The sequence below is a fragment of the Cebidichthys violaceus genome, unplaced genomic scaffold (assembly GCF_023349555.1).
Source record: "Cebidichthys violaceus isolate CVI_PGR_0920_01 unplaced genomic scaffold, fCebVio1.0.p SCAF_47, whole genome shotgun sequence".
Classification (NCBI taxonomy): Eukaryota; Metazoa; Chordata; class Actinopteri; order Perciformes; family Stichaeidae; genus Cebidichthys; species Cebidichthys violaceus.
This window is the reverse complement of record NW_027176672.1, coordinates 2060458-2074528: the sequence shown is the minus strand read 5'-3', so window position 1 is coordinate 2074528 and position 14071 is coordinate 2060458. Positions and strand designations below refer to the sequence as shown.

At 43.1% G+C, this 14071-nt stretch overlaps 1 protein-coding gene across 1 annotated transcript in view; it reads left to right on the top strand.

Annotated features, from left to right (window-relative positions):
- The first annotated feature begins 176 nt into the window (after window positions 1–176).
- LOC137886964 (acid-sensing ion channel 1-like) overlaps window positions 177–14071 on the top strand; it is a 40539-nt gene continuing 26644 nt past the window's right edge. The window contains exons 1-2 of the mRNA XM_068729700.1: window positions 177–1323; window positions 5981–6176. Of these exons, the coding sequence (XP_068585801.1) occupies window positions 962–1323; window positions 5981–6176 (558 nt within the window). The 5' untranslated portion in view covers window positions 177–961. The remainder of the gene's footprint in view (window positions 1324–5980; window positions 6177–14071) is intronic.

Below are 14071 nucleotides of genomic sequence, written 5' to 3'. Positions count from 1 at the left end.
GACACCCCTAATTTTATGGAAGCATGATACTAAATTGCAGTTGTTCCCCTTTAATGCACCTATTGCTCTCTCTCTCTCTCTCTCTCTCTCTCTCTCTCTCTCTCTCTCTCTCTCTCTCTCTCTCTCTCTCTCTCTCTTTTCCTCGGGCTGCGGTTAAGCTGTGAAACTACAGTAACTCACAGGTGAACAGCAGCGCGTCAGTCCACCCTCCTCTCCTCTCCTCTCCTCCTCCTCTCCTCTCCTCTCCACTCCCGCTGCTGCCAGGCAGGCAGACACACAAACAGGAGCTCTCCACCGACCACAATAACCGGCCGTCTTGACTCCCAAACACGTTCTTTTTTTCTTTTTTTCCAGAGTGGAGAAAATCTCCTGACTTGACCTGATAATCTGCGGATCTGAAAGGACACGCGTGAACAGCAGCTATACGGGGGGGAACTCTTAATAAATGAGCCGGAGTGTCAAAAAGGATCCTTCCTCTTCTCGATCTCCGGGTCTCCTCTCGTTTAGGCGTGCAGCGATGATGCGTGCTTCACTGGACTCGACCAGCGGATTCGCAGGCTGATGAAACACTTTGTCAATCCTCTTTTTCTTTCTTTGCTTTACTGCACCCCCGTGAGAGACCTGCAGAACATCACAGCACATCACAGCAGCGCAGCGGCGATAGATCCTCCTATTGACATTTTGGGATGCGCGTGCTTCTATGCTCGCCTTTTCTGACTTTTGTTTTTTTTAAATAAGAGTGGCGGACGATCAAAATGTTTCTCCATCTGTCCGCGTGAGGGATGGCGACCAAACCGCGCCAAGTCCAAGAGTGCTTATCTTCACGTGCGCACCTGTTCGGATGGATAATGACGGCTTAATGCCACAGGTGAATGAACGTCGGCTCGGTTTCTCTCAACAGCGACTGTTTTGAAGCTGTTTTTCTTGTTCGGACTCGGATCGAGCTTGTTGCACGGTGACGATGGATCTCAAAGTGGAGACCGAAGAAATGGACACAAATCAACCGCCGCCCATCGAAGTTTTTGCGCACAGCTCGACTCTGCACGGGATCTCTCACATTTTTACGTACGAGCGGTTCTGCGTCAAACGCTGCCTGTGGGTCGTGTTCTTCTTGGGCTCCCTGACCTTCTTGCTGTTCGTGTGCGTGGACCGGATCCACTTCTACCTCGAGTACCCGCACGTCACCAAGCTGGATGAGGTCACGACCCCGATCATGACGTTCCCCGCGGTCACCTTTTGCAACCTGAACGCGTTTCGGTTCAGCCGGGTGACGCGCAACGACCTGTACCACGCAGGGGAGCTGCTGGCCCTGCTCAACCAGAGGTAGGACCACTTCAAAAGTTCTACTGCGGGTTCTGTATCAGCTCTGTTGTTTTCCTTTGATATCAAGTCATTCCTTCCACCCTCCACCCTTCCCCTGTTATTGTGAATACATGCATTAGTTAAATATCAGTGGTGGAATATAACTAGTTACTCAAGTACTGTACTTAAGTACAAACTTCAGGTAAATTTACTTTAGTTCAGGGGGAAATATTGTACTTTTCTCTCCACTATCAGATCTATTTGACAGCTATGGTTACGAGATACTTTGCATATTAAGATTTAGACACAAATCCTTCAACGCTATAGTAAAATACTGATACAATCTGTTTATCTGTTCATGCAAAACTGTATAAATTGGCTTCAAGTCGACCAGCTACAACAGTAAACTGCTGCTTACACTCAACATAAGTAATACTATCAACACTCACAGGGGCCACTTTTCTGCATTTTGATCATTTAGATACATTTTGCTAATAATTCTTTTAAGTTATATTTCCAGGACTTTTACTTGGAGTATTTTCAGAGTGTTGTGTTTCTGCTTTTACCTAACGCTAAGTATGGTAATCTATTTTAGAAACATATTTTGTTATATTTGTTGAAATTGTCACTAAATCAAATTCCCTGACAAAAAAAAATAAAATAATCCGGTACCTGTGACTCTGCAGGACAGTAATTATCCCGTCTAATGATTTAATACGGGCCGTATGGCTACCTGCATATACCTGCCTGCCTGTCTGCGTGTGCATGTGTCAGTAGACTACTTACAATACAACCGATGAACGGAAATTACCATATTTGGAATGCGGAGGAGTAACGTAATGATAATCATCCCCTGCTTTATGGTCTGTTTGACTCTAAATGGAGCATAATGTACTAAATGAACATCATGCTGTATTGAAGAAGACTGGAAACTAGAGATTGAGACCATAAACTCATGTTTACAATGTTTACTGAGGGAATAAATGAAGAGAGAAGTAGAGTCATTTTAGACTAGACTTCCAAACAACCGGAGGAGTCGCCCCCTGGTGGACACTAGAGAGAATGCAGCTTTAACACGCTTCCGCATTGGCTTCTCTCGGCAGTAAACAATAAATGATCTCTGAATCTTCGAGCTACTTTCATTGGAAAAGTTGTCAACACTGGGCTGTTTTTTTTTCAGTTCGATCATTTTTCAAATCTAGAGTTCTGTTTTTCTCCAATGTTACCTTCCCAAGCTTTAGGTAAACGATCTGAATACTTCATCCACTGGCAACCGTGTCAAGCTCCGATAGTCTCTACCTTGTTGAGTCGCTCGGCGGGCCTGGACTTACTGAGGCGTCGTAATCGGAGAACGGCAGCCGTCTTGTCGGTGCAGCTGAGGGCTCCAGATGCTGGAGCTGGCGACCACATGTACCGTATGCAAAGAAGCGGAGAGTCTGCTTCCTTTGATCACCAGCGAAACGACAGCTGCTCTGGGTACCTTTGTCAGTTATGCATTTAAATCCTCGTGTTTCCGCGACTTCAACAGAGCCGAGGACACCTCCGCTACTTCACAGTAAATCCACTTTGTTTCTGTGGATGAAGATGGTTGCACATGGCTGTCCAAAGGAGCAGAGAAAGAGGAACGATCTCACAGAGAGGAATGGCTTAGGAAGTTGTTTTGAAACATGTTGCTCTATTGTAACATTGTTCCAAATGTCAACAAGGGCAGCCAAAATGAAAGAAAACGGCAGGATGGCGTTATTCGCCACGTTTAGTGACCCGGTGTCTGTCATCTGAGTGATCAAGAGCTAAGAAGGGAACCTCTGACGGGCCGTCAGTTAGAGGGATCAAGGTGAGGGCTCCAGCGCTGGAGGCCTCTGATGGCTTCTCTTTTATGTGGATATGCAGCCAACTTCTGTCCTAAATCTTTAATGAAGATCCCAGAATGAACACTAAAATTAGCTCTTTTTTTTTTTTTTCCTGTGACGCTGGTGTCACTGATGATCAACACTTGCCATCTGGACTTTTTTTCTTTTAATGAATACATCTCATAATATCGCATTTCCAGGCAGCTAGTTCACATGAAAGCCTTTGCAGAGAGTTTTGAGACCGCGGCTGAGTCTCCTTCTCCTCTGTACTCGTCTCAACTCTTCCGCTCTGAAGTAGGCTTAGTGCTCATTATCCCGCCTCCCTTGGCGAGGCATAGAGGTGATGCAACGGCACACTTAGCTGCTATACCCCCGGCCAGAAACGAAAGTGCTTGTGGCATGAAATCCATTTAAGACTGTTCTCCGCCCACTTCCCATGTTTGGAGTCATTGGTCTGGGAAACGTCTTGTGGCATGATATTTAAGCTGCACACATCCTGAAGTGTGATGCCGGCGGCTCGTTCTCCTGGGATTTTAACTCATAAGTGCCTTCTTGGCGGGTTTCTCCGCTACACAAACAGTGGGGGAGCGAGTGGCTCTCCTGACTTGAGTTCTCTTTTCAATCAAACAAAAACACTCCAGTGCTCTGCCATCACGAGGCCTAATTCTCAATCTTAATGTCGAAAAAAAAGAGTCCCTGAACTCATTTCTAAACTTGAATGAGGTTATTTATTATTGATTTGATGTTTTGAAAGATTCCAGTTGGTACCTAATACATCGTACGTTACAAGCGCTTCCTCAAATAAGAGATTGCATTAATGTGATCATTAAAAGCAGTATTAGGTGCAGTAATGGATCGATGAGAGACCAGATCCACACAGGAGTGGCTACGTTCATATGAGGACATTTCATTTTGAGGCAGAGTTCTGGAAAAAGAAAGAAACTCCAAACTCCATTTTTTTCTTTTGTGAGTCCATTAAGATGGTGACATTTTTAATAATAGCGCGATGGGGGGGGGATCACAGCGAGGGGAGAGGCTGGCTGCATTTACAGCGATTCTGCTCTCTCTCTCTCTCTCTCTCTCTCTCTCTCTCTCTCTCTCTCTCTCTCTCTCTCTCTCTCTCTTTTTTTTGATACGAGGCAGCGTCGTCAGATTTCTGTGAGCTCCATTAAATGAAAGGAAATTTCTTAGTGCCACTGAAAACGCCGGGTTTGATGTGGGTCGTCTGGCTCCACCACTCAGTTACTCGCCGGCCTTTTTATTCCTAATGCAGGTTTTTTTTTTTTTTTTTAAAAAGGACTCAGGCTGGTAATGCAGACAAAATAAAAAATCACAGAAGTGTAACTGAAAACCAAGCTATCAATAATGTGGTGATATCTGGGGCTTAGCTGTTACCATGCGAGGAAACCTTGAGAACTCAAAGTACATTTTATTTATATATATATATATATATATATATATATATATATATATATATATATATATATATATATATATATATATATATATATATATATATATATATATATATATATATATATATATATATGATAGAACATTCATCCTTCATTTCATTGGACGATCTAATACGTTCAGAACGTTGTATCACTGTTACTGTAAGACCAGCAAATTCAACCCTAACAACTCAATATTACAATATCATATATATATATATACATGAATATGACATATGGAGGCTAATTGGAATACCATTAGTTATTATTAAAGAATTATTATTATTATTAAAGAATTGGACAAAACACTTTTGACCTGATTCTTGCACCCTGAGAGGAACACGAGTGTCTGTACCAGCAATCCAATCATAGCCGGTGTTAGCGGTAAAGTCCAAAAAAACGTAATCAGAAAACATCATCTGGGGACCATGAACGTCTGTATGAAATGTTGTGGTATTCCATCATGTAGGTGTTAAGATATTTCTCACAAAAGGTAAAGACGTTGACCTGCTAGTGTTGCTGGAGGAAAGAATTTCTAGGATTCATCATCTGGGGACCATGAACGTCTTTACCAAACCTCGATGTCTCTGTCTGGACTAAAGTGGGGGACCGAGGGATCGACATCGTCCTCCCCGGACCCAAGCTGCAAATCTCTAATAAAACATCTGGCATGAAAAACATCTGCTGCTGCGCGTTCTTTCGTCTTTTGGAAATGTATCTTTCTTTTGCATTGAAAGAAGTGACAAGAATCATAAACAACGAAACTTATAAAGATAAAAGTGGCGCGGTTCTCTTAAAAAAAACCGACTTGCCGGACCTTTTTAACATTTTTGTCAGACTTGCTTTTTTAAGTTTAACTGAACGTCCTCGCGGCTAACAACACTCCAATAAACACAAACACATATTTCTCCAAGTTTGAATCCAGTTAAGTGAGAATGGAGTTGAAGTGCAGCCCGGGGCGTCGGCGGTGAATGGACGACTGTCTTTATGGGCCCGCGCAGCTCGAGTCTGTACTTTATTGTCCGCTGTTACGATAAAGCGTCACACTCTGGCAGCGCCGTCGGTTCAGAGACGGGAAAAACGCTCCCGAAAAGCAGCTGCACGTCGCTCCTCGGCTCTCTGTCTCGTGTGATTCATCGCGGACTCTTATTATTTTTAGCTTTTGGTTCAGAGGGGGAAAGGTTGCGACGAAGACTCGTAAACCTTCCCGAAGCGGGCAAATATATGAAGTCTGCTTTATCGTCGGCGATCATTCACCGTAAAGTCCCGTTCCTCCACCCGTACCGTATACCTTCATAAAAAAAAAATCTGCTCTTTAAAAATGTGTGAAATACTCCTCTGACTTTTCCTTCTGTCTTGTCGGGTTTCCTCCAGGTACGAGATCAGGGACATCCATCTCGTGGAGGAGAGCGTCCTGGAGAGCCTAAAGGTCAAAGCCGACTTCCACAATTTCAAGCCCCGCCCCTTCAACATGCGGGAGTTCTACGACCGGACCGGCCACGACATCAACGACATGCTGCTGGCCTGCCACTTCCACGGCACCGAGTGCAGAGCGGAGGACTTCAAAGTGGTACGTTGTCTCCCAAGGTGCTTTTCCGGATCCGATCTCGATTTAAAGGATGAGTTTAGCGTTTGCCAACAAATCCTGCTAAAGACCAAAACCAACAATGAATTCATCAACAGCGACAAGAACTGTCTGTGCAGCCAAAGCCTGACGTAGCGCCTTCCTAATTCTTCTAACTTTCTGTGAAAGGAAAGCTATAATGACACAGCAGCTATTGTGCACAATGTTTCCCCATTACCCAAAAAAAAAGGATAGAGCCTCTCTTTTTTTTTTGTTGGTTTTTTGACATATTTGTGTCAACAGCGTCCAAGCGTCTGGCTGGTGTTTCCCATAGCAACGGTTTTAGTGACATTTGAGAGCCGTCGTCGTTGGGAGTAAGAAACGCGTCACAGACCAGTAAAGGTTACAAACGCTGACACGAGACATTTCTTTCCCCTCTTTCTTTTTTAACGAGCTCGTGTAACAGTCTGACGGGAAGGTAGTTTAGTGTAGCGCTGCGCAGAAATATAATGAATTACTGTCAAAATATAGCCTCTGTGTGGACATCCTGGTTATCGAATAGTGTAACAAGATTTAATGCATTTTACACGCACAAAAGAGAGAGAGAGAGAGAGAGAGAGAGACATCCATAGTTGGTTGATCATTACTGAAGCCGTTTAAGAAGTTCCTCTACATTCAATATTTGGGAGGATGCCGTTCTGTTTTCATACCAAGATAAAGCGAGTTTTTAATATAATTAATCAACTTTTTACAGAACATATAAGAACTTAAGTCAAAATAGACACCAATTATGCAGATTTCTCACATGAATAAACCACAAATGAACGTGTGGTTTATTCAGAGTGGATCACACATACACTGTTGTTCAACACATTGCTGGTTTTGGTCTATTCACAGATTATTATAAATTTTTTTTTTACAATAAGAAAAATCTAGAATATCACAAGTCTTCTTTTCCTCTAACATTATTCCATTTAAAATGTTGTATTCTTAGTTTGAATAGTAGCGTGCAGACAACGCTCACTGTATAAATCATAGGACTATCTATTTAAAGAGTGATGAAACCCCGACAGCAAAGAGAGAGAGAGAGAGAGAGAGCGAACCTCTGAGCCGGCGGAAGGGAAAAGACATTTTTCTAGGTTAGTTTTTGGGGAACTGGGGGAAAGCTGCTGTGATTTTTATTTTATTTTTTTGTCTGCGGTTTCAATCAGAACCTTCTCTGGCGTAAACACCTTCGCGCTACGTGTCGTCGCGTGAGCGCGTTTTATTCCCAGAGCGAATTGTCAAACAAAGTCTGAAATACACCTCCGTGATTGAATCTTCTTTCTCTTGTTTCACGACATCGACGCGTTCATCGGTCCGCCTGAACCTGTGCCGACGAGCCCCGTGTTCAAATTCACGATCAAGCATTCTTTTTGGGGCTTTTTATTTATTCATTTGAATCCCCGCAGCTCTGAGTAAATGTTTACATCATTTTTTATTCTCATTTTTTTTTTGTTGATACTGCAGAGGTGTTATTGTGCAGCAGTGAGACCCTTTGTTGAGAGGAGGTGTGGAGCGATGCAGTGAAGCTGGTCAAAGACACAGTCCACTGACGTTTTTTATATATATATATATATACAGTATATATATATATATATATATATATATATATATATATATACAGTATATATACAGTATATATATATATACAGTATATATATATATATATATATATATATATATATATATATATATATACTGTATATATATATATATATATATATATATATATATATATACTGTATATATATATATATATATATATACAGTATATATATATATATATATATATATATATATATACTGTGTATATATATATATATATATATATATATATATATATATATATATATACAGTATATATATACAGTATATATGACCGACGCTCACGCGAGTTTACTCTGCAGCAAAAAAAAAAGTAGAGGCTGTAACGTCTCGGCCATTAAAAAAAAAAAAGCTCTCTGTTGCTGCTGTCGCACCCGGACTCCGCTGCCAACGGTCACTGGCATCAGACGTGCTTTTTTAATTTGGAGCCGAACATTGATCATTCCACGCAGCCGCCTCACTGAAGAGATTGGATTAAGTTTAATGGTATTTTATCTTTCCCCGAGAAGATTCATGCTTATCTTCGCCGGACATCTCTGGTTGTAGATCCTCTTGTTTATTTATATATATATATATTACAGCGCCAAACGGTTCTTACCTTGATTCAACCAGCAGAGACGTCTAAAGAAGATCGATTTTTCTTTTTTGGGTTTGGGTGGGGGGGGACATTAATACACACGATGACTCCAGAGTGGAGCTCAACACGCTGCCTCTCACCAGAGCAGCTGCACCGAAGGAGCTCTGAGGTGATATTTTCTGCTTATGGGCAATTTTGTAAATGTTCTCGCGAAACCCAGTGAAAGGAAAACTACCGGAAGCCTTTATGCGGTACGGAGTAGTGCTATTAGTGCGGATCAACTCTGTTATTAGATGACTCGAGTGGCAAGTGAGAGGCTCTGATGTATTCTGATTCCTTCACAACCGGGTCCCCTTTGAGCTTAGAACTCACTCCGGTGCTCTTGTAGTCGTTCTCAGAGCTCAGCTGCCTACACTAAAGGAGACGGAGGGTGGCTCATAAACTGGACACTGCAAAGAGTTGTTAAACCATAACGGTTTACACTGTTTAGTGTATTTACTTATTTCGTTTTTCCACGCTTATATTGTGTCTGGACTGTATATCAAGTTCATTTTATTCATCAAAAATCATCGATTTTGCCTCTAAATGGCTTCACAATCTGTACACTGTGTCTTCGAAATCACAGGGGTGCCCGTGTGCTAAGTGGAGAACAGGTCCGCCTTTCAATCAGAGGTTCAATCCCCGGCTCCGCTAGTCTCATGTCAAAGTGTCCTTGAGCAAGACACTTAACCCCCAAAAAATTGCACCCGTAGCTGCGCCTCCGGCGTGTAGATAGAGACTCCATTGTAAGTCTGCTAAACGACTGTAATGTAACGTCTTTTGCTTTTGTGTTTTATTCTGAAGGAAAGCTGCTACATGAATATGACTTTTCGCTGTCTTTAATAATAATCTGTCAGAAGGAAAAGAAGGACACGTCCTACAGTGTTGGGGGGGGGGGGGGGGGGGGGGGTTCAACACTCTCAGCCATGTGTCGGTCGAGTTACTTACTGTACAGAACTTCTATAAGAAGGATTCAAACATCAGTTAATGAGTCACAGAGTCACAGATTCGGTACGAGCGGATCTTCAAAGTGAAGTGAGTGTTAAGAATCGGTAGCGTTTAGCGTTTAGCGGCGACGGCTCCCGTCTCCGGTGACTGAGAGCCTCTCTGTCAGCTGGGCTGTGATTCACTTGATTACTTCCTCGTTTAAAGCCGATCACGTTATGGTTGTTCCACCGGTTCCCACTAATAGATGGTCCTGCACTTGGTAATAAACTGAACTATGTCACTGCGATGTGTTCACTCCTTACTGCTGCGCGTCTCCTGAATTTACCGTCGAATGGATGCAATCATTTAAGCTTAGGAGAAAATAAAGTCGCTGACTTTCAATCTTTAAACTGAACTAAAGGCGATTTGAGTCCGCAAGTGATTTGTAATTTCCACCTCTATGCAGAGAAGAGTCATTACTTTATTTTTACTACATAATGCATTTATTCATTAGATGACTATATGACTCGTCAGCATAACGCAGTTCAACAGTGGTACAAACTACTTCCTCCAAAAATGATCATGAAGTTGAATCACCGCCTCACTTTATGACAGAATAGACTCCATGAAAATAGGATTTTCTTCGTTGCCATTTCCCACCGATCAACCAGATGCCCTCAGACCGTCCTCCCATCTACCCACCTGTTCCCACTGTCCCTCATCAGCCCCTTTCCTCGTCTCCTTCTGGGTTTTTTTTTTTCCCGGTAGGTTCTCCGCCGCTTGTGTTTTGACTTGCCACCCTCACCGGGAAGCCTCTCTGTGCCGTCACGTCTGTCATCGAACCATTGAATCGTCCCGCGACTCCCTGCGCTCCTTTCCTCTAGTGTTCTAGTGACTTCCACCTTGTGACAGTTTCTTTTTTACTGCTGTAACAAGTTAATTTGCCCTCCTGGGAGGAAAAGTCAGTCAAATTTTTTATTTTTAGCATTACGCCGATTTTTTAAAAACCGCCGCAAAGAGAGCGATGGTGCCGGAACCGGTAGTCCGACCAGTGCACGGTGTTTAATAGGGTAACGTTTGCTATTTATCAGCTATTTTAAAGTTTAAATGTGTTTTTTGGTACCTTTTTTTTTTTTTTTGAGCCCACATAAATCTAGAGTGAATAATAAAATGAACGATGGCTGCTTCAGGTTGGAGGTCCTGGTCCTGGTCCTGGTACTGGTACTGGTACTGGGCTTGCTGTCTCTCTGACCGGGAACGGAGCCGGTTTATTCTAATTATCACGTGGGCCAAGAGACCACCTCTGAACCCTGAAACACGACGAGGCCTTGAATGAGTTTGTTGTCCTCAGAATAGGAAGTTAAAATATGAAATCCCCCCCCCCCCCCCCCAAACAGAACAGTCGCTTGCACTGAGAGGTGACGATTGTGGTTCTGCGGCACTTTAATGATGCAGTAGTTGTTGGCCGAGCAGAGCGCTCGTTTCCTAAACCCCCCAAACCGTTACATCACGACTTTTCCCTGATTGGATTGGAGATGGCCTTCTGGTTCTGAGCACATGCTCCCAAACATTTGCTTAGTTCTGCCTCAATAATTCATTTCAGCAATGGAATATGAAATGCACACATATTAAGCATGTAAATAGTTGTTGACAGTGCGTGTGTGTGTGTGTGTGTGTGTGTGTGTGTGTGTGTGCTGTCCTAACACCCACTCAAGCATCTTATTGACCTTTCTGTGTTGTTTTTTTTTGTCTACTTTTGAGTGGGATGGATAATTTATCCGGTAGTTAATTTATGTAGCTGAAGTCCAAGACCGTCTCTTAAACTGTCCTCCTCCAAGGCTATTGACTGCGATGGAGCAATTTCTCTTCTCTTTGAAGAGCATCGCGGCGTTCAGGAAATTGCATCCGGCCAGAACGTAGTGGCGACAGAGAGGTGCGCCCCCCCCCCCCCCCCCGGAGAGGTTTAAGGCCTTTTCTCTCCTCTCTGAACTTCCCTTTGTCATCTACATCGCCGCACCGCTCCAGAAAACTGGAAAAAAAACGCTCTCCCTTTGAAGACCGTCTTTGATGCATTGCATTGTTAATCTTTTCATTGTTTCATTGCAAAGTGCTTGATGAATAAGGAAAGAGGTATATCCCAACTGACTGTTCTTTGTGGAAAAAGATCAAAAGAATAAAAAAAAAAAAAAAAAAACGAGGCTGATAAGAAACTATTTCAGGCTGTATGTGATACGAATACGTATCCAGAACTCAACTGAATTGACGGGATCACTTCTTTTAAAACAATAAATAAAGCCCTCCTATATTATCGAGGGTAAACTTCTCCAATTGATGGCACACGCAGAAAGTCGACAGCATGTTGTCATCTCCTGTCACAGGATTTCAAATGTTACCCGTTTTTATTTTTCTGCTCGGCTAATATGTCCTCCTCTGCTGAGGTGTTTAATAATACACCGGTGTGACGAACAGACCTCAACCTGACTCCAACCTGACTGCTTCAAATTCAAAACAAGACTCACTCTGAGATATTAAAACTTCAGTTTGATCACAAACTGAAGTTTTCTTTTCTAAAGAAATTCCTGGAGGCTGTTCACATGTTGCGTCTAAAAACGCCAGCCGTGCCGCTTTCATCCTTTTTTTTGTTCAAGCTGTTTTTGGAGGTTGCGCTCCAGCGCTGTTACTAAGCAACCAAAACCCTGTGTGCTGCGATGATGATAATGATGATGATGATGATGATGATGATGATTAGGTTGCAATAATTTAGCTTAACAAAGTCAACATAAATGGATTTCCAGCACTGTAAATCAGTCACAGTAGCTTTGCTGCTGGATTTCTCGGACATTTTGGCCGACGAAAAAACGGTGACGCAAGTAAAGTAGTCCGTGGGACGGACGGGAACGCTCTTGGTAGCTCCGCACTGACATGATGAACTTCTTCTCCATGTAGTCCGATATTCACAGAAGATAGGAAAAGATATCTGCCGGCTGTGATTGGTTGTTCCTCGTCACATGACAAAGGGTGCGGCGCTTTTTGAGCGACTTCTGCTCGTCTACATTGACAACAATGGATTTGAGGGCGCCAAAAAAAACATGCCAGTCTCTCATGTCACTCGAGGACATGAGGACGGTGTGAGTTAATGAAAACCATGTAGCTGCTGCCGAACGGCGAAACAATAAGCTGAAACTCACCGTAAAGCTGAGGGGGGGAGCTGCAGAGTCAGCTGATAATTCCGTGGATCTCGTTGTTATAGCAAAAAATGTCAATCGTTGCCGATTTAAGGAATAGTTCCACATTGTCCACTGTCAAGAGACAGTTAGCTTAGCTTAGCTTAGCTTAGCGCGAAGCCTGGAAACGGGAAAACGGCTAGCTTGGCTTTGGCCAAAGATAACAAAATCTGCTTTACTATTACCTCTAAAACTCGCTACACATTCAATCTCGCTTGCACAAAAAACAAAGTTGCGAAAAAAGGCAATTCAGCCTTTAGTTAAACTAACCAGATGCTGGCTGTCGCTTCATATTTACTATTATATAAAGACATCTCCTCATCTAACTGATAATCCCCTAAATGTTAACAACTCATAACCGCTTCAAAGCAAGAGAGGCAGAGTTGTTTTTCTTTCATCGTTGACTCTTTGGCTAATTGATTTCATTTTATGAGACAAAAAAAGGAAAAAGGAAAAAGCAATCAGGCTCATGTGAAGTTATTGTGTTCCTTCACCCAGAGACACACTTTGAGGATCGGAGAAACGGCTCCGGCAGTTGTTACGGAGTTATCGAAAGCACCCGGCGCTCCCCTTCTGCTCCTCAACATGTTGCGGAGAATCATCGCCGCTAATTGGACTCGGGAGGTATTTCTGAAGTAGACGGGGGAACCCGTGCTCATAAAAAAAAAAAAACACTCGCCAGTGAACTCCAGTAAAGTAGAACGGAGCAAAGAGTCCCGCTCGTGACGAGCTCCTTCTCTTGGTCTGATGCTTTGGCCCTCTTTTGTTTTGTCAAACTCAGACTTTGACAGCTCTACCCCGGGGAATAGATGCGTGTCTGCGAGCTCCCAGCACGCTGCTGTCGTGACAGTTGTGTTATAATTTCTGTACTGTGATCGCTGCTGTCGTGTCTGGAGAAGGCGACGCGACGCACAAAACGCGAGACATGCTGTACCTCGGAGAAGAGACGAGACAGCTCGGCGGTGTGAGGCTGTAAACGTACAAAGGATTCTGCTTAAGGAACGCTGATATGAAAAGAACCGTGTTCGCTATGAATCCTGCACCTCTATCACGTCACTACTGACTATTTCCCAAAGCGTTGACGGTAGTTTGAAAGTAGCCACTGCTCCTAGTTGCATAATGCAGCAGAGATAAAAAAAAAAAGACTTTTTTACGACAAATAAATAGTAACCGTATCAAGTTTCAGTATGTAGATTTTCAAAATGTGCTGCCAAGAACTTAATCCAAATGGCTGCGTGAAAGATAGGAGATCTGAAATTGATGGTACGCTTTGGAGGAATGGTCAGCAGTAATGTGAAATACACCCTAACCCTCTAGCGGAGGAATAAAACCTATAAAACCTCCTCTGCACTCCGTTGAAATCCCAAATACAGTTTCATTTCTGCCCCGTGAAGTGAAGGATCCGGTGTGCTTTCATGCCTGGTTCCCAGGTTAGACTGCCGTAAAAGCTCATATAGTGACGGTCTTTAGCCGCAACCTGAACCCTC